Consider the following 21,876-nt stretch of genomic DNA (forward strand, 5'->3'; position numbering starts at 1 on the left):
TTGGAGTGCTGCACAATCCACACCTGACCACAACCCCCTTTTTGTTACTGACAAAAGCCAAGCTTTCAGTAACATCACAAGATGCTCTTTGGAAGATTGTCGAATAATACTAGGATAACATGGATCCTCAGGATTAGTGCATGTTGCCATTAAAGCAAAACAATTCATGTGAATTCATTTCCCTCCCATGGCTATGGTGATAATACAACTGGTAAATAAAAAGTTTGTATTAAATTAGAAAATAAGCATTTTCACTCGTTTCACTTTTCAACTTTTGGACCCCACTGAATATAAGCACACTTGTAAAAGTTGTGTTCTTATCTTAACTTGGCTAGCTAGCTAGCAAAAATTATCATTTGATAAATCAACGTCCTTACCTTAGCTATCAGAAAGTGGAAGCACGGTCTGCCAATCATAGCAAATTGATAGTTATCATTACCATGCCTAGACAGTTGGGTAAACTTTTATAGTGGGAAATTAGGTATGTTTTAAAATACATCTGAATGACTGAATAATAACAAGATTATGCACAAGTTGTTGCCTAAAGACAACTGGCAAGTGTCACATTCAACCACTCTTTACTCTTTTATGGTACACATTTCAAAGAATAAAATTGTATATCAGCTTAGTGTAAATTTTCTGTAAGTGAAGACACCCATTTAAATAATTTGTCATATTAGCCAGTTTTAGATGAATTACTACTATAAAACATGCACTTGACTTTTCAGCCCATACGCGAAAGTAGAAAATTCGTTATGTACTCCAAAGCGACTTAGTTGATTGCAATAAGCAGGAGACAATCCCCCTGGCAATGCAGGACTAAGGGCCAGGACCAAGGCCCCAACAGCCGTGCAGATCTTATCATGGCTACACCAGGGCTTGAACCACCAACCTTCCGGGTCCCATGCATGGAAGTGCAGCCACTAGGCTACAGGTTTGTTACTGGATAAGATGTTCATAAAAGTTCAGCAATTTTCTTTCATTTCCATGAAGAATTGTCTTGTATCAACATGTAAGAGGCTTGAGCCTCCAATTGAGCCATCAAATAAACAAAGTCAAAGCTGTCACATGTTGTTTTGGTTTATTTAAAGTGTTTGGAATCCCACTCCAATCTTACCACCTCAAAAATGCATTCTCGGCCGATTGGCTAGCGAAAATTGAGATGCAAAACTGGAGCATTCAAAAGAGTCCGTGTTGAAGGCACTCTCAAATCTTGTGCATTTATAGCAAGGCATGGTGCAAAGCATCTTTTATGTTTATTTCAAGAGTAACAAGTATGTTGACTTCATTCTGAATCTGGCAGGACACATGGAACTGGTGGGCTGACAATTCAGTTAATGGGAAACACTGGGATATTCTAATTTCTTTTTTTAAATAAATTTTACCTTTGACATTTCTTGAAGGATATTTCATGAAGGATATTCACACCTGACAGCAAACCATTAGGAAATACTGCTAGATAAATAAAATAAAAATAACAAGGGCCATGTTTTGCCACCTCCCTTGTGATTTAAGGGGCATTTTGCGAATTATGAGGGCACTTTTGCCCTTTGCCCTCGTATATTTCCAACCTTGACTTAAAATGTACTTAAATATTCCTGGCACGAAATGTACATGAAGTTGGTTATCAATAATACCGAAAAATCTGCCAGTGGTCAAACTGCCAATTGAATATGGCACACAAATTAATTTGCGTTCTGAGGAAAGTAGGCATACTATTTGTGTCATAATAATCTCACAATAATACAATAAATGTATAGCATGTCCTCGCACAGGCAAAAATTATGAACAATCAAAATACTACTTTAAAAGGTGAACAATGACAAACAGGAATAACCTGTTATTGTACAAGACAGAACCTGATTACATTATGATAATAGCAACATTGCCATAGCGGGCATGAAAACTTTAGCTTTTTAATTCGAGTTTAACCTACTATTTACAGGCTTGTTGTGTGCAGTAAGTTAAGTGACTACAGTACAAAGACGACACGCACAGAAAACGATCCAAATGCATCATAAAAAGCTACCAAGAGTGTGACATCTAGTTTTTGACTTTGCATACAAATTAAAGTGTTTTCTCTTAAATGCTATCAATGGCTGTGTAAATATTATGACCAACAAATTATAGAAATGTCAGATACGAAGGACTATGGGCTCAAAGAAAAAGTAACTAATTTGCTGTAGTTCATGTTTGGGTAATTGGGAGTTGAAATATCTGCGTTTATAGAAAGAAGTTAATGTATTTTGCAGCGTTGTGACTATCTTTCATGAAAAATGCAGAATTCTGCATTAACGTCACCTCTGTCTGCTGGATAAGTTTGTATACTCACCAGCTGTTGTACTCGCTTGTTCCAGAGGTGTGCGTGTGTAGTGAAGCTGTATTACCTGCTTGGTCCAGAGGTGTGTAGTGTGTCCAAGTGTGTAGTAAAACTGTAGTACAAGATGTGTGCTGTAAGCTTGTAGAAAAGCAGTAGTACCTGCTTGCTCGTTGGCAGCGAGGGTCTGCTCAAACTCAATTCTCAGCATCTCATACTCCTTTCGGACCTGTGCCAGTGTGTCCTCCAGCTGGATCACCTCTGTGCGAACCTTCCTCTGCAGAGAAACTTCATCATTCTGCAGGGAGAACACACACACATGCTAACTAGACACACACACGCCCGCCCGCACGCACGCACACACGCACGTGCACTTACTATACACATGTTTACCACACACGCACTTAGCACACGCTTATCACACACACATACTATACACATGCTTAGCACATACACACAGAACGGTACCTCCATGTGGTCGAGCTGCCGGAGTCGGGCTGTTCTGGTCGTGTTCAGCCGGGCTCTGGTTTCATCTAGCTGGCCTTTCAGTACCAGAGACTCGTTATAGAGCACAGAGAACTGAGACTGCAGACAGCGGTACTCTGAACTTTCCTTCACCACATCCTCCGCCCGAGAGCACAACTCCACCTGGTCGGAAGCGGGAGTTACTAAACAACACTTTACCCGCAGTTAATACTGTATCATTTCATCTTGTTTGGACCATCAGTGTCTAAGCATATAGGCCAGGGGTCGGTAAGTACATTTAGTCTCAGGCCAAAAAATTATTTTGTATTTGTAGATGGTGGGTGGGCCAGATTTGCAGAATTGCAATTTAATTAATGACAATAACATTATAATGTAATAACCCTGAATATACTGCGTAAATATGATCTATTTTAACTCTTTTAGCTGCATATTTGTGGGGAAAAAAATAACAATGGTGACTGTCTAGCCAAGGCAACACTAGGCCTACACAGATTTAATGCCTAACCAAACTTAATTAGTGAGCAAAACCTTTGATTGCATGCTCGCAAAAGAACATTTCGCTCTAACAAGGTAAAAAATGAAAGGTGGACGATGAGAACCGCACAGTTAATGAAGAATGGACACAGAAATACATGTTTGTTTTACCATCGTTTGTAAACACCAGACCAGTGTGTCTTATATGCAATGAAAACATGGCCATTTGCAAGGAGTATAATTTGAGACGGCACCTCCACACAAAGCATGCAAATTTCAATGTCTCTTATCCACCAATGTCAGAGGCTGGACGCAAGAAAAAACAAACAACCTTCAGAGTAGTAAAATTATTTTTCGTGCCATCACCCAACAAGAGAAAGCCAAACGTGCATGTTCAGAAGTTGCTTGGGTTCTTGCACGAAACAAGCCGCTCACCAACGGTGAAATATTCAAAGAATGCATGGTGATGGTATTGGAAGAATTGGGTACAGATAAGGCAATGGAAGGCATTATCGTGCCAGTCAAACAAGTACCTTCATCTGCAGCAACAGCTGCATGTCGCATCCATGTACTGGCCGATAATGTGAAAAGGTCCATGCTTGATGGTCACGCCAGCCCGCAACGCAAATACCCTTTTCTGTTGTTAGTCATCTGTTCCCAGTGGGAAACGGGGCTTAACATCGCCTTTCATTGTCAGACACTTTTGCCAGTGCGTTTTCGTCACAATAAAAATACTCTTCTTGAAGCAAAGTATTAACTAAGCAGAAATGAAAAGGCCGGCAAGGCAAATTTATGTTGGTTTTGGTAGGCTAGTATGCCTATATTAAATTGATTGCTATAGATTAATTGACTGGTGTTGTGTTTTTCCCTCTGCCTTTAAATTATGCTTTTGAGGAAGTAAAAACTTGCTGATCTGCCATTAGACTACTTAACATACTTGATAATGTTATTTAAGTTATAACCTAGGTCTATATACATTTATGTATGAATGTGTAACATTTATATGCAGTTTATTGAAATAAATATGAAGTATTAGTCTGGAAGCTTTTCACAGGGCTGGATCTGGCCCACGTGCCGCCAGTTGCTGATCCCTGATATAGGCAATTGTGTCAATTTGTTCAGTTTATGAATAAAATTTGGACATCGCTGTGTTACCCAGCCAGTTCAGATGTTATACAGTGCAGTCTGTAAGTATTTGCAGTGGTACAATTTCTGTTCTTTTGGCTCTGTACTCCAGCACATTGGATTTGAAATTAAATAATGAATATGAGGTTAAAGTACAGACTGACAGCTTTAATTTGAGGGCATTTACATTCACTTTCTGGTGAAACATGGTGGCAATGCACTGAAGAACAGATGAAGATAGTGCTCACAGAATTTTGCAAATTAAGTAAGGAACACACTTTTCATTTATGTGAATTGGACCAATAGTTAGCCTATAGCCATTTAGGTTCTGGAATTTGACATCAGCCAGTTTGGAATGAGCGTTTATCCGCTGCTCTGGGTGGGCGGAGGCCTTTTTCGGCAATATGAAGCAAGGCAGTCCGTCTAAACACGCACCCCCTTTGCTTTCATTCTCTGGTGGTTGTTTCCACCACCTCATCACAATTATCCTGGTAGCTAGCAGTAGCATTAGTTTGAACAGGAGAAAACACTGTATCCACGGTTTGTCTGTCGGATTCGGCGTTGAACAACGTAACGTTATTGTATCCATATCAATTGCATTCTTCGAAATACAGTGAATCCATGCATCATTTGCGGTTGCAGCAGAAAATGCCTTAATACAATTTATGTAGCCAATGGAATATGTTCTATATTATTTAATGGGAAGTGTGCATATTATTTAGGCTACTTAACAGAAACATTAATAAAGAGTTCAATGAATTAATCAGTGACTATGAATTGGCAAAACATGCTCTACATTTCAATTGTACTTCTTTGCAAACTAATCTCACTTTCCGATTCTTACTGACGAGTGGTTTACATCTTGTGGTACAGCCTATATATTGTTGCTCTATAAGTCTTCTTCGAACGGTTGATTTCACCTTTCTGTCATCAACTGCTGTTTCCTCGGTCGACCTGTTCAATGTCTGTTGCTCAATACACCAGCATTTTGTTTTTTCAGGACATTCAAAGTTGTGATACCAGCTATCCCCAATTCTTGTGCAATGGCTCTTGATTTGCCCTCTTTTCGAAGTTTCGAAATGGCTTGGTTTTCTCCCAAAGACAGGACTCTGGCCTGGTTTACCTATTCTAATAGAAATGCGGTCCTCACAGGCAAAACCCAAGGCTAAACCAAGAATAGACAATTTCTTCTTTAACCAATCACTCTAACAGCACACATCTGGGCAACAAGAAACACTGGTCAGTTACATGTTCCAATACTTTTGCTCACCTAAAAACTGGGTACCCAAGCTATGGTTATTTACCAAAATAAGACAATTTCCGTTTTAGACCGGCTGTGAAAAAATTAACGAGATAATCCAATGGAGGGGCTGCACTATGATACTACAGATTACTTGCGGATGCTTGGATTTGTGTTTGTCTGTGCACGACGCAGTGCACATGGCTTCTTGTTTATTAGGCTACGTGTTTATTAGGGTAAATGTGGAACTTGGACATGGAAACATTGACATTTGAATTCGTTGAATAAACATATTTTAAGAGAAGTTATTTATATTTCAAATGCGACTCATTCATTGCTCACTTGTTAGATTACACATGTTGCGCATGTTATAACTTTGAACTTCTGCCATTTCCACGGCACAAGTAAAATCAGAAACATTATTACAGATTGTATGCATAACGTTTAGTGGCTGGAGTCATCATAACTCGGAAGTGGAAATAGGGCTTTGTACAGTTAGTGTAACTGTGGCATTATAACAATTCCAACAGTCCAGTCCAATTCCAACACGAGCTCTCGCTAGATTTCAGACATGCGTGGGGTTTTAGGTTAATTTCACAAACCACGCAATCAACATAATATAATTGAATACAGCTCATTCAATGACATGTCTAAGAATAGCAACATTGACAACATTACGCTACATATACATAACAAGCTAGATAACTCAACATCACAGCTCCTGGATGCTTTCTTTTAAGGTGTTCGTGCATGGCCGTCGTGCTGCTGTGATCTGCCATTTCAGCTCCGCACAGCGTGCAAACCACCATATAATTGGGTTTTTGGATGAACTCTCTCCCGCACTCCCAGCTGGGTTTACCGCAGCCTTGTTAAAAACAATACGATGCGTCGGTACTATACAAATCGACATGGTCGATGTCATTGACAACGTCAACTAATCGTTGCAGCCCTAGTATTTTTTATTAATTGTTAATGTTTCTATGTGACACCCCTCCTGTAAACTAATGTTTATTAAGGGATGGCAATGGTTGATTTCCAAATCTAGTCTGATTAGTCTGTCATAAGTTGTTGGGGAAATGAGGCATTTCTTGCTAATAAACATCTAAAAAAAATAACACTTCTAATTGTTTCACAAGTTTAAGGATTCGTAACTATGGTATATCGTATCGTCTATAAACGGGATAATCCACAATGAGAATTATTAAACGGTAATATAATTAATTAGCTGAAAGGAGAGTATTTTGTCACCTTGCGCACTGCATTAAAATCATTACAAAAATAACGCAGGTTATAAAATACATATTTAGAAACAATACTGATTGTCGCCACTGTCTCAGTACTGTATCACAGAAATACTGCAATACTTTGCTGTATCGATGTTTTCCTACACCTCTACATAATAGTAATAATTAATTTCAGCTAAACATGAAACTTCAAAACGGCTCCAACAACCACACTGTTTATCTTTCACGTTCATGTTATTTTTCTGGGCAAATTACGCCATGTCATCAGTATCGTAGGCTATTATTCCAGCTGAAAATTTACTTTGTTCCTGTGCAAGGACTTGAAATATCAGTGAAAAGAATGGACTTGCACGTCATGGAAAACTTCAGTGTTTTCAGTAGTGTCCCACAATTGATTTCAGGCTCAACTGCTTTCAAAAATAAACCTGCAGCCAGTATAACGTAAATTCAAATGTAGGCTAGATTGAACGTAAATTCAGTTATGCCATAACTTAATGTAAACCAGTTGCACCAACTGATTAATTTCTGACGTAGAGTTAAGCGACAACTCCCTACTAGGTGTAAAGTCACTCCTAAAACAGCTGTTGATATAGTACATCGATTTAAGACGGAGATTGACATGCACTCTTGCTTTTGTTTTCTGAAAGCGGAGATACAGAAAACACTCCAATACAGAAAATTACTCCGTAAATAATAAAAATGTTGGGGAGCAATATATATCAAAGAAAAAACACTGTTAAGGAAGTCCAAATACATCCACTAAAAGCCCTTAACGAGTCAACAGCAAGAATCGGTAGTATTGCAGCCGTTGAGATTACCCATCGTGCATCACTTGACGTTAGAAGGGCACAAGGTGCGAATAGCAATTTATTTAAACACAAGTTATTGGTCTGAATATAGAAACATCGCTGTAAGGGATAATATTTTGGCTTACGATCAACTTAGCTAAAATTCAGCGTAAGTGAATTGTGCAACTGAAGAAAGAAAAAGCTTTAGTTTTAAACTAACTTGGTACAACTGGCTGCAAAACGTTGTTCTAATCTGAACAGCTGTGCCATTGCGATGTATTCCAAAAACTACTTGTGAATGGTGATATAGTAACGTCAAAAGAAAACACAGGCTTTTTAATAGGAGACCAATACTATTCATTAGCGGTGAGCAAATAATGCATTACTCGTATTCGTTTCCTTTGAAACAATTCAATTACTTGCATCATATCCGTTACTCGTACTCAGAAGTGGGCATGATGTAACCCGGAAGTGGTGTCGTTTAACTAGTCCCCCATACTACATTGCAATTTGCAGTACATTGAAACCAAGACTTTAACCTGAAGCAGAATTACTACAGTTTTGCACTGTTATGCAGGTAAATCTCTAATAAATCTGGTTAATCTTAACATAAGTATTTATCCTTGTCATAGTTGGCGTTCTCGTTGGTAATTTCCTAAAGTCTTTCGAAAAGTTGCTGACAATTGTTTCGCTGGCGGACGGTCGCATTGGCTAAACTGGGAGCCCTTCTCACAGAACTGCAAGCTGTGATGCAGAAAATATGTTGTGTGCTGCAAGCTCTTTGTTTGCAAAATAATTATTTTGGTTAGAAAGTTGCATCGGAATTCAGTGGACCCAGTGCGACTTAGAGAAAAATTATCTCAGAATGCAGACAACCCTGGTGTAGAATCCAACTATGAAGCCGATGCGATTCCATTGGCGTGAGAGAGAGAGCAATGGAATCTGTCCCTGATTCGTCCACAGAGTTATTTTCTAATAACACAATAACTTGAGGGAAATCGGTGCATGGGGAGGCACTGTGACTACATTTTCTTACGGGCAGAAATAATTGGCTTTGTATTTTTGACAGTTTATCAGTTCATTGTTATTGTTAACGTAGTATGCTGTGTACTGTGCGCGCGTCTGTATGCACGGCTAAAGCTGAGGTAGGCTAACAGTTTTGTGTAACCTACTCACAAATCTGTCCGGCAAACCGCCTGCTTGTGAAATGAGCAGTGCTGCTGTTCTATTCTAAATCAGAAATCAGATTAGTCCACAGCACTTTGTGTGCTCAAAATGAGTTTAAGGGACACACTCAGGGTAACACTCTGACTCTAGTTTTTTATAAGTAACACTTGTTGGTTCAGTCTGTAATGTATTCATTCACATTTCAGTTTTGTTTTATTATTTTTCAACTGCAACTATGTTCGGAACCTGTTCGTATAGCACCACTATCCACATTGCTTTGAATTTCAAATTTTAGTCTTGGTAGAAATAATGCCCTACAAGGGAATTATTTTTTAAATTAACATAAATGAGAGAGCTGTGTGCTGTGAACTGTGTGTGTGTGTGTGTGTGTGTGTGTGTGTGTGTGTGTCTGTATGCAGGGCTCAAGCTGAGGTAGGCTAACAGTTTTGTGTAGCCTACTGCCAATTCTCTCCGGCAAACAGCCTGCTTGTGAAATTAATGGTGCTGCTGACAAATGATAACTTTCAGAAACTGATAAACAATGCACAAAATAAAATAATGTATGATTTGTAGTTATATCCTTAATCTACGATCGTAACAAGTTCACACAACAGTCACTTGACATGCACAACAGAGGAGTGAGTACTCTTATGAAACAAATACTTGGATCACACCTACTATGTATTGAATGAACCTTGAAATTCACCACAGTGCTGTTTTCCTGGCAATAAAAAGAACTAAAAGAAAAATCTGCATGGCAATCGCCAGCTTGATATGGATTGACGATAGATTGTCGATTAACGATATAATTGACTATTGTTTCATCCCGACAGAATACGACTGTAGACATACAAAGCATCCGGGAACCCGTGGTTCAGGACACTGCAGCAAATGGATAAGCGATGCTGGGGGTTGTAGTTCTCACCCTCATGTTGCCGTTCTCCTGATTTACAGCCTGCAGGTCCTGCTGCAGTTTCTGCAGCTCGCTGAGCCGATTCTCCGCTAGCTCCCTGTTCTCCTCCAGCTCGCTGTTCATCTCCTCAAACTGGGACAGAGAGGAGTCATACAGTCATCTACATCCTCACTATCACTACACGCCCATGATGTATTTGCTCAGATCAGTGTGAGTGCTTGCAGCTGGTCGCTTACCTTCCTCTTATTAATGGTGATGCTGCCGCACACGCTGCTAGCCTCCCCACACACCTTGTACCCTTTACTGTTCACCTAGAGACCAGGAGGTGTGACTGTTAGCTTTAGCATTAGCACAACCAGGACGGAAGCCATGACAGCTACCAGAAATACTGGACTACCAACCCAAAAATTTCTATTGCTTAATGCACATGTAAATGCACATGTACGCACGCACACATACAGTCTCACCCTCTCTAACACCTCGCCCAGGTGTGTGTTGAGCCGATTCTCCCTCCGCCGGATCTTTTCCATGTCCCACTGGAGCTCCTCTATCAGAACCTGCAGCTCGCCGACCCGGCTCTCTGCCCGTGTCATGGCCCGGCCCAAAGAACGAGACTAGAGAATGGACCCAAACCAACGTGAAAAACCACCAAGAGAATCACTGTCAGAAGCCCCAGTATCACAAAGCAAGATATAAATCTTACAGTATTAAAATATGGAAAACAAGTGTAAAACAGGATATTACAGAGCGCAGCACATACACCAGAATTTGAAGCACATACAGAAGAATTTTAAGTCTTTGTTCTATCAGAAACTAAAATATATTACTAATATATTATATTATATTATTGATAGGCATTAAAGGGTACCTGCACCCCAAATCAGTGTATATAAAAATAAAAATATTTTGACCCTCGTCCCATGAGTTAAATAAGTCATGCACAATGACATACACTGCTCAAATAAATTAAGGGAACACTTAATCATCACAGTGTAACACCAAATCAGTTAAACTTCAGGGATATCAATCTGTCCATTTAGGAAGCACAAGTGATTGTTAATCAATTTCACCTGCTTTGGTGCAAATGAAAGTGACAACAGGTGCAATGGAGATGCTCCGAAAAGATCATGGTTTTGCATGTGGTGGCCACAGACAATTGCTCTCCTTATCCTTCCTGACTGATTCTTCTCTAGTTTTGTGTTCTGCTAGTGTCCTTGTCACTACTGGTAGCATGAGGCGGTACCTGCAGCCCAATCAGGTTGCATAGGTAGTCCAGCTCCTCCAGGATGGCACATCCATATGTGCGGTCGCAAGAAGGTTTCCTGTGTCTCCCAGCACAGTCTCAAGAGGTACCAGGAGACCAGCCGTTACACAAGGAGGGCTGGACAGGGCCGTAGAAGGGCATCAACCCAGCAGCAGGACCGGTATCTGCTCCTTTGTGCAAGAAGGAACAGGAGGAGACTGCCAGAGCCCTACAAAATATCCTTCAGCAGGCTACTGGTGTGCATGTTTCTGACCAAACTGTCAGAAACAGACTCCATGAGGGTGGCATGAGGGCCGGACATTCTCTAGTGGGACCTGTGCTCACAGACCATCACCATGCACCAGAGACCACCAGAATTGGCAGGTCCACCAATGGTGCCCTGTTCTCTTCACAGATGAGAGCAGGTTCACACTGAGCACATGACAGGCATGAAAGAGTCTGGAGACGCCATGGTGAACGTTATGCTGCCTCTAACATCATCCAGCATGACTGGTTTGGCGGTGGGTCAGTGATGGTCTGGGGAGGCATATCCTTGGAGAGTTACACAGATCTCCATGTCATAACCAAGGGTACCCTGACTGCCGTTAGGTACGGGATGAAATCCTCAGACCAATTGTCAGACCTTACGCTGGTGCAGTGGGCTCTGGGCTCCTCCTGGTGCAGGACAATGTCTGGCCTCATGTGGCCAGAGTGAGTAGGCAGTTCCTAGATGAGGTAGACATTGATGCCATTGACTGGCCCTCACGTTCCCCTGACCTAAATCCAATTGAGCACCTATGGGACGTTATGCATCGTGCAGGACTGTCCAGGAGCTCACTGATGCCCTGATCCAGGTCTGGGAGGAGATCCCCCAGGACACCATCCGCCGACTCATTACTGAATCACGGTATGAGTTGCCATGATGAAATTTGGATCAGCCTGTGATAAAAATTTTTTTACATTGATTTTCAGTGTGATTTTGAATCCAGCCCTCTGACCGTTGTTACGTCATTTTGTTCTCAACAAATTATACAATGTACATCAGTAAACATTTTCAACTTGAATGAATCGTTCCTCAAGATCAGATGTGTCCCTTAAGTGTTCCAAAAAATTGTTTGAGCAGTGTATTTCATTAATTTTATCGGACTAGGTCGGTGCCATAACACTTCAGTGAGCAGACATATTGCCGATTACTTGACAAAGGTGTGAAGTCAAATCTTTAAGAGCCAGGATCTAATGCATGTTTTAGAGTTAGTTACTTTATTTTATTTGTCATGATTATGGAAAACATGAGATTTATCCTCCTTGAAAAGTGCTACAGCAGTCGACCTGCTCCTACCACCTGAGCCAATGCCACCCCTCTGTATTGTGTTTCATAAAGTCAAAAATGAGTGCCAAGAAATGCTCCTCACATCAGCTGATCAAGTGACTGACCATGTTCCAGTATGGTGCGTCATCACCATCAGAGATTGACCCCATTACTGAGCTATCATAAGCATATTTAACAATCTTACAGGACTCATTGATTGAAAGCAGGTCACTGGTGTCCAAGGAGAACAGCAAGGGTGAAAGAACATCCCTGAGGGACCACTGTGCGGGATGATACACTGTTACAGAGACAGTTTCCCACTTAAACTGTTTTCTATCCCTCAGAAAGCTGTTTAAACAAAGAATCAGACAGGGGTTTCATGTGGCATAGCTTGTTAGTTAAGATCTGAGTTTGTATTGTATTGAAAGCCGAGGAGAAGTCAATAAGCAGTGTTCTAAATGGTAAATAGCTGGAATTTATATAGCGCCTTTATCCAAAGCGCTGCACAATTGATGCTTCTTATTCACCCATCCACACACACACACTCACACCAATGCTGATTGGCTGCCATGCAAGCCACCAACCAGCTCATCAGAAGCAATTGGGGGTTAGGTGTCTTGCTCAGGGACACACCCAGGGTGGGATCGAACTGACAACCCTCTGACTGCCAGACGACTGGTCTTAGCCCCTGATCCAATGTCGTATTCTCACATAAGATCTATTGGTCCAAATGTTTGTACAACCTGTTTTAACACAGCAATCACAGCATCCTTAACTCCCCTCCCTGAGCAGTACGCAAATTGAAATTGGTCGGTGTCAGCCTTGCTCTGCTGTTAGAAAACCTTTCATAAAATGTTCAAAACATTTCATTGGAATGGGGGTAAGTGCTAAAGGTCAGTAATCATTTAATTCAGGAGGATTTGGCACCTATGGAATTGGAATGGTGGTTGCATGTTTCCAAATGTTTGGGACAGTACAACGAATGATGGACCAATTAAAACTGAAACTGAAACAGAGGGGACAGCTGTCTCCAGCACAACTTTAAAATTCTGCCAGAGACCCCGCCGGGTTCTGAAGCTTTGCAAGGTTTTACGGCACGCAAATACCTTCGGACAGCATCAGATTGAATAACAGTGATATTGAGTTATGCTATTTTGCAAACAATATGTTGCATTTATATTACAGTCATGGAAGTCATGTTTATCAAAGCGATTGTAGTTATTGAAGTTATTTACCCGGTTAGCAAACTCAAGATCATTCATGTCGTGCAGTCAGAGGACTGTTTACTGCTGCCAGTCACTAATTACAGACCCTCCCATGCATACCTTGTGTCACCAGTCCTGAAGCAGGCCTTGATCTTGTCTGCATACTGCCTTTTATGTGATCCTAGCAAGCTAGCAATTGTGCCGGAGGTCCCATAATGTCATAATCTGAATTGTCGCTTTCACCACCTGAGTATACTAAATGGGGATATAATCCCTCTTCAGTGGTTCATACAAATAACCAGTTGAAGTTTCTGAAAAAAATTTTCCACTCATAATGAGGCCTAGATAAAAAACGTTTAAAAAACTGCAAATTCTCCACATGATTTTGCGTATGTACTCCACTGTGTGTACATTGGATTTAGCAGTTTCCAGTTGCTGTCAACTAATTGATGTCACACCTTCATCAAGTATTCAACTTATTTAGCTAGAATGGGAAAAGTTTTATTTTATTTTATATATTGAACAGATCTAGGCATTATGCTCATTTTGGGTACAGGTACCCTTTAATAGGTATAATGCTGCAGTGAAAACACGGTGTTAAACAGTGCAGTAAAGAAAAAAAATTAAGAGCTCTTTGTGTCTGTCGTCTATATATACATAATAAATATATAAACTATACATAAACCGTGGTTTATAAACCCATCAGCATCAACAGAGAGCAGTCACCTCATTGGTCATGTGCAAGTGCCTCTGCTGAAGCTCATCGGTCAGCTGACGCAATCGCTCGTTTTCACTGCCCAGAAGGGAGTTCAGCTTGGCGGTAACCTGCCAGACACTGTTGTCTGAAATCACAAAAAGGACATCTTCATTTCTCAAGTTTCCCTCCAGTCATACGGTGCATTCATGCAGTCAAATTGCTGCTATTCATACCGCCAGCATCCAGCTCCTTCTCCAGGGAGTTCACGGTGTTCTTCAAACTGTTGTAGATTTCCACCACCTGATTGGTCAGCTGTCGACTTGCTTCCACCCGCTCCTGCAGCTCCACCTCCATCTCCTCACTGCTGCTGCTGGCCAGAGTGGCGAGGAAAGAAGTGGCTGTCTCACCCTGGTGGCCTGGAGGACACATTACATCAGTGTATACCTCCGACATGCATCTACATGGACACATGCACCACACACACACACACACACACACACACACACACACACACACACACACACACACACACACACACACACACACAAATGCACACATCTGTATATCCAAATTGCGTACCACTGCCTCTCTTATTACCTTACCTGCCCACACATACACTCCACAGCGAGTAGACTATAGTCGCTGCTCTTCTTTTTCCACTCTTCCACCTCTCCCTCTCCACTTTCCTTCCCTCTCTACATTCTCAGTTACATTGTGCTTTTTGCTAGGGTTTACCAAGGTTGCAAGAAACTATAAAATAGTACTACTAAATATAAGCACTGTATCACACATGATATAATGGATCTCGATAGACCACTCCTTTTCTGGGTATCAATTCACTGGCAAATTACATTGGAAAAAGTCAATGTCTCTTTCCGAATATAAGGCCACAGTTACTCACGAACATCAACAGAACTAAAAAATGAACATACTTTTATTTCATTTTTGGGTGAACTGCCTTTAACAGCAGAGAAACACCATTCTATTAACATAGCAATAGTACAAATGTTACCAAGTGATCATGCAAGTCTGTCACTCACTCACTCACTCTCTCTCTCTCTCTCTCTCTCTCTCTCTCTCTCTCTCTCTCTCTCTCTCTCTCTCTCTCTCTCTCTCTCTCTCTCTCTCTCTCTCTCTCTCTCTCTCTCTCTCTCTCTCTCTCTCTCTCTCTCTCTCTCTCTCTCTCTCTCTCTCTCTGTCTCTGTCTCTTTCCTTCTACCCCTGCCCCTCCTTCCCTCCCGTACCTCTGTCTCGCACTCTCTCTTGATTGGAGTCTCCATCAGGCTCCGGTGTATCTGGCTTCAGGTTCCGCCCTTCCCCGGTCAGGAAGTCAACAGACTCATTTCCAGATTGGTCATAGCGGCGGCCAATCAGACGTATGTTCTCATCAAACTGGAAGACAAAAGTATTGGTAATGGTAATTATCTGAATGGATGTGGGTTTACCGACAAGGCGAAGCATTGGTTATGCTTATGTAGGGGTCCTCGCACGGGACTCCAAATTACGCAGGGATTTTACTCTCTACGAAACCGGGGCGCCAGTTAAACGTTGTGTAGCAGTATAACTGCAAAAAGTAATCAGTCTCATAAAATTACTATTATCAGGAATATCTAACCACAAATTTAGTATTTTAATTAATAATTAAAATAACCAATACTAATGATTAAACATACCTGAAAAACCTGAAGGTTGGAAGTTCTTTGAAAGACTGCTTTAACTCGGCTCTCATGTCTATGCGATTCCAAAACGGACACCGGGGTTTAATAAAATATATTTATTAAACAAACATACAAACACATAACAGATAAACTAACGGGAAGTTAGTAAGGAAATTTAGTTTGGTATGTGTGTGTGCGTGTGTGTGGCTAGAGTTCTGGGTGTGGTAATGAGTTAGAGTTAGCTGTGAGAAGGGACTACTTGCGTAGTTTTACTCTATATATGCGCAAAAGACGGCGAATCAATTCACGTACATATATATGTAGCTAACCAAACACATTACAATGGTTGGATGGTAAATATTGAAACACAGATTCACAAAAACAGTTAAGACTAAACTAAACACTGGCTATGCCTGAATGTTTGTTTTCTTACTGAGTCCATACGCATTGCTGGATCCAAAAGACATGCTGTCCTTGTAGAAGCGGCGATGGTGCTGTGAATGGTGTCCGAGCGCGTTGTCGTCTGATCCGCTGGTCCTTTTCCAGGTGTAAAAGTTCGTTGCTGTTTCGTTGTTGGGCTTTATTGGGGTAAACTGATGTAGCGTTCCGCGTACAACAATTTCCACTCACTATAGGCCACGTAGTTATCGCGAGGTAACTGGGTGTGTCCGTAGGCCTGGTAGTGCGCTGTGCAGCATTCAGCCTCTGTCCGAGTCTCGGAGCAGATGAGCTGAAGCGACTGGCCAAAAGGGGTGCGTCGAAGAGAAGAAGCAGAAGAACAGAAGAAGCAGAAGAGCCAGAAGAGAGATCCCAAGAACGTGTCTTGCTCTTATACGGGACCGTTTATTGCTCCCGCCATTACGGGATTGGCTGAACCAAGTTAGACGTCATTCGTGGTGGACGTCGCAGAATTTTCCTGTGGGAATGTGGAAGTTGTAGTCCCTACATCCCCCCTGTGGTCTCAGGATGCGGCTGAAGCCAGTGTTCCTCGAGAGCACAAAAGTCAGTTCACAGTCCACAGGTCAAGTACATTGGGTCGGTAACACAGTTCACAATTGACTGACAAACATCCAGGCATTTATCAACAATTAACTAAACTGGTCTAAAGCACATGATACAAACAATGTGAAACACTAAGGTCGAACAGTGAATACATTGTCACAAAACATGAGAAACCTTGGTGAAAGGGTTAGTCGTTTTGTTAGTTCAGGTGTTTTGTTAGTTATTGGATGGTGTCCAGAAGGTGGAGCACCAACAGGAATGACCCAGCCATGAAAATGTTCAGATGATGTAGGGGTCTAGGATGGAGAGGCTGTAGCCTTTTTGGAAGTCTTGTTCAGACTGACCAATTGTTCTAGTCCCTACAGTCAGGTTGCTGACGAGGGTTGTCATCTGAAATATGTGGGGGCATTTTCAAATTAGGGCAGCTTTCTGTATCCAAGCTTAACCTTATGGCTGTGTCATCAGGAAGGAAATGGAGAGGTGGTCTCATTTCTAAATGATGTGGTAAGCTCACAAGTGGTCTTGTCTTGCTTGGGGAAGAGGTGGAGTAAGGCACACTGGGGTGTGGCAATATACTTGTAAAGATTACCCTGTAGTTTCTACATGCAATACTTTACGATGGTTCAGTAGGTGTAGAAAGAAGCAATGAACGTTTACGAGTTATAACAGGTGTCGGATTTAACTCTACAGCACCTACTTACGATCTGCGTTTGCTGCTGCTACATGCAAATCTAAGTGGCTGCTATAAACTACCAGTTTATTTTGCCACCCCCCTTTGGTAGGAAAGGTGTGCAAAAGAAAGTGGTCAAAGCTTCAGCTGGGAGTCTGCCTGTGAGGAGACCACGGCTATAGATCAGTCTTATTCAACGTCTTTTGATGGAGGTTGAACAAGACCAGATAGCTCTTTGGAGTGGTTACTCAAGGCATACACACTACTGAACAAAGGTTAGAGGCTTTAGTTGTCCTCAGAGGAACTGAAGAAGCTCTCTTCAGACAAGGTATCTTCCCTATCAGAGTCATGCTGGTGACTCTGAGGCTTGGGCCTACCGGGTCGGTCTTCTCTCCAATTCCGGCTGGAATCAGAGTGTGAGAAGCGACCACGGTGGCTCTTAACCGGGAACTTACTCACATGCCGTTGTTTTGAGCCATTAGATTTTAATGGGGCAACTTGGGAAGTGCCGGCGGGCTTGGTTGGAACAACGTGCTTAGCTGTTTCCAATACCTCGTTCCTGGGCACAATCCTGAAAGTGTCCCAGACCATTTGGGCTTCATTTCTTAATTCAAGGGCTGAGTGTTGGCCCCTTGAAAACAGTGAAACATGAGTTCGGACGCAGGGGTGCAGGTTGTGCATAAAAAGGGATTTGAAGGCTTGATCTTCATCTAAGCCTGGTCCGTTTCTGCCCTGGAAAAATGCATGTTTAAGTCGTTGGTAAAAGTCTTTTGGTCTTTCTGTACGGCTGTGTTTAACCTCCACAGATTTGATCATGGCTGTGGCCTGATCAAACCGTGGCAGGTACTCAGCTACCAACGCTTCACAAACCTTGGGATAGCTGGAACAAACCTGTGGTGGAAGTTGTTCCATAAATGTATGGATCTCTCTGGTTGAGGTTTTCCATACAAGTCGTACCTTTTCTCGATCGGTTGCCCTGGGCAGATCCGAGAGACAGTAGTCAACTTCCCTCAAGTAACTCTGAATGTTAAATTCGGAGTCCTTCGGGTCAAATGTGTGGACATACTTCGCCATGGCCTCTAGCTCCTCAAAGCGAAGACCATGTGAAGTTGCACTAGTCTGCCTGTTTGGAGAAGGAGAGACTGAAATCACATTTGAATGTGAATGCGTTTCATGCGGAGCTCGACGTCCTCGGTTTGGTTTAGAGGGTGGAGCTACAAAACTGTCATTCTCACAATGGTTGGCAGAAGATGAATTGTCGCTGTCAGTGTACTGAACAGAGCTGTCACCTATCCTCTCAGTTATAAAGGGAAAGCTAGCGGGATTAGCGTTGCTTTTTGTGTGCCCAATTAATAACGTTAGATCTCCTCTACCGTGTCCACGGGAGGGTTCCCTGACCTCCTCATGAGAGGGGTGGGCATGGAAGGTGCAGTCCTGTACTTGCCTGACTGTTTCTCCCTTGCGGAGATGGACCACCGTTGGGATGGAGTCCCCCCTTTCCCTCTCCAGGGAAGAGGTGGGCAAACCATTGCATGGGTGGTCAACAGCACTGCAATCTGAGGAGACTGACAAGTCTCCATCAGAGCAAGCTGTGGACCCGGGATCTGACAAACCCGAATCAATTTGTGACCCCCCTTCCCCTGCCTTGTGGTGTAAGGAGGAAGCAGGAGAAGCTGGAGTTGGGCAAGCCTGAGAAAGCAGGCTTACAGAAGAGAGTGGATGTGGCAGCTTGTGGCATCCACTCTTCAACTGAAATAATTCCTCTCTGTAGGAACAAAGATCTGATTCGGCTGAATGCAGATCACGCAAGTATTGTACTGCTTTCTTGCCAACAGTTTGAAGCTCAAGTAAAACACTGGTGTGTTGTCCTCTGAGGTATGCCATCTCTGAGTCTAAGTTTTTGTTGCTCTGAAGAGCAAGACTAATCTGTCTGGCAAAATTCAAGACCAGACAACTTAGAATTGGGTCTTTTGAATGGTTGGGGGAGTGACCTTTCTCGTTGATTAATGAGAACATTTCTTTCCTACAATCAGTGAGGTTCATCTGATTCAGGAAAGCTATGTAGCCAGGTGCTAAACCTTGGGCTAAAAAGGAAAGGTACTCATCAATAGATATGGGTTCCATATCTCAAGCCAAATAAAGCTAAAAGCTAAAATCAGTAACTTAAGAGGGTACTCTTGAAGTTAACAATTTGACAAGGGCCTTGAGCTCCTAACAGTTGGCAATGAATTGTTTCCCAATATCACAATCCAACATACAAGTTGTGATGAAGGATAAAGAATTTAAAACGCTCTTTGAATATTCTCTATAACTATAGTACAAGGTAGCTATAGCATCACACAGGGACTCGAGTTGCACTAGCGGTACTGCAATGCAACAACAGCAAAATGAACAAACATATGGCGGATATTCAGACCGTAAAATAGGAACTGTGATGCTGATCACATTAATCCTAAATACCAGAATGTGATTGGTTGAAATTACAATTAAATTTTGGATTTAAATGTAAATTCAATTAATTATTAAAATTACTTTGACCAAGTAATTATAATTAATAATACAGTGCGGCTAATAATACTATTATTGATAATACGTATTATACCGGAAGGTAAATGCCAATCAACAAACTACCGTGTAAGATTACGGATGTAATGCCACAATGTTACACGAGGGGGCAGTATATTGAGAAAGCGGCTCATGCAGGCTTTCAAAAATGGTACAAGGGTGACATCTAGCGGTATTTTCAAAAAATTGCACTGGTGGCAATTTAGCTGAGAAAGAATGCCGAGAATTCGTTCTGGAGTCACGTGACATGAGCCAAAGCTCGTCTTTCTCACGCAGAGCTCCAAATTAGGATGGGGAATTCGTTATGAAGTCACAAGACATGAAATTTGAGCCAAAGCTAGTCTTCTCACACGGGGCACCAAAATATGTAGGGGTCCTCGCACGGGACTCCAAATTACGCAGGGATTTTACTCTCTACGAAACCGGGGCGCCAGTTAAACGTTGTGTAGCAGTATAACTGCAAAAAGTAATCAGTCTCATAAAATTACTATTATCAGGAATATCTAACCACAAATTTAGTATTTTAATTAATAATTAAAATAACCAATACTAATGATTAAACATACCTGAAAACCTGAAGGTTGGAAGTTCTTTGAAAGACTGCTTTAACTCGGCTCTCATGTCTATGCGATTCCAAAACGGACACCGGGGTTTAATAAAATATATTTATTAAACAAACATACAAACACATAACAGATAAACTAACGGGAAGTTAGTAAGGAAATTTAGTTTGGTATGTGTGTGTGCGTGTGTGTGGCTAGAGTTCTGGGTGTGGTAATGAGTTAGAGTTAGCTGTGAGAAGGGACTAACTTGCGTAGTTTTACTCTATATATGCGCAAAAGACGGCGAATCAATTCACGTACATATATATGTAGCTAACCAAACACATTACAATGGTTGGATGGTAAATATTGAAACACAGATTCACAAAAACAGTTAAGACTAAACTAAACACTGGCTATGCCTGAATGTTTGTTTTCTTACTGAGTCTCCATACGCATTGCTGGATCCAAAAGACATGCTGTCCTTGTAGAAGCGGCGATGGTGCTGTGAATGGTGTCCGAGCGCGTTGTCGTCTGATCCGCTGGTCCTTTTCCAGGTGTAAAAGTTCGTTGCTGTTTCGTTGTTGGGCTTTATTGGGGTAAACTGATGTAGCGTTCCGCGTACAACAATTTCCACTCACTATAGGCCACGTAGTTATCGCGAGGTAACTGGGTGTGTCCGTAGGCCTGGTAGTGCGCTGTGCAGCATTCAGCCTCTGTCCGAGTCTCGGAGCAGATGAGCTGAAGCGACTGGCCAAAAGGGGTGCGTCGAAGAGAAGAAGCAGAAGAACAGAAGAAGCAGAAGAGCCAGAAGAGAGATCCCAAGAACGTGTCTTGCTCTTATACGGGACCGTTTATTGCTCCCGCCATTACGGGATTGGCTGAACCAAGTTAGACGTCATTCGTGGTGGACGTCGCAGAATTTTCCTGTGGGAATGTGGAAGTTGTAGTCCCTACACTTACCTGGTTCCAGTATCGGTTCAGGATCAGCAGACTGGCATCATCCGTTGCCTGCCGAGTCTCCAGCTTCTCGGCCCTCTCTCTCAGCTCATCCTCAATCACCTGCAAACACAGAACACAGTCCTCCAACTATATCTCATAGAAGCACAGTATTCTGGCTTCTGTTAAAGATAGCGTTTACACATTGAAAACATGCACGTAAATGAAAAAAGAAATGAATGGCAGATGTGGCGTATGGTTTACACACCTGTCTCTGGTCCAAGGCCTCCAA

At 42.0% G+C, this 21,876-nt stretch overlaps 1 protein-coding gene across 1 annotated transcript in view; it reads right to left on the bottom strand.

The window, feature by feature from the left end:
* Positions 1–21,876, bottom strand: part of rnf20 (ring finger protein 20, E3 ubiquitin protein ligase) — a 74,248-nt gene that overhangs the window by 26,670 nt on the left and 25,702 nt on the right. The window contains exons 4-13 of the mRNA XM_061250647.1: positions 21,853–21,870; positions 21,609–21,707; positions 15,453–15,600; positions 14,442–14,624; positions 14,238–14,353; positions 10,222–10,368; positions 9,991–10,065; positions 9,767–9,886; positions 2,786–2,965; positions 2,480–2,615 (exon numbers count right to left, since the gene is read on the bottom strand). Of these exons, the coding sequence (XP_061106631.1) occupies positions 2,480–2,615; positions 2,786–2,965; positions 9,767–9,886; positions 9,991–10,065; positions 10,222–10,368; positions 14,238–14,353; positions 14,442–14,624; positions 15,453–15,600; positions 21,609–21,707; positions 21,853–21,870 (1,222 nt within the window). The remainder of the gene's footprint in view (positions 1–2,479; positions 2,616–2,785; positions 2,966–9,766; positions 9,887–9,990; positions 10,066–10,221; positions 10,369–14,237; positions 14,354–14,441; positions 14,625–15,452; positions 15,601–21,608; positions 21,708–21,852; positions 21,871–21,876) is intronic.

Source organism: Conger conger, chromosome 8 (genome assembly GCF_963514075.1).
Source record: "Conger conger chromosome 8, fConCon1.1, whole genome shotgun sequence".
Taxonomy (NCBI): domain Eukaryota; kingdom Metazoa; phylum Chordata; class Actinopteri; order Anguilliformes; family Congridae; genus Conger; species Conger conger.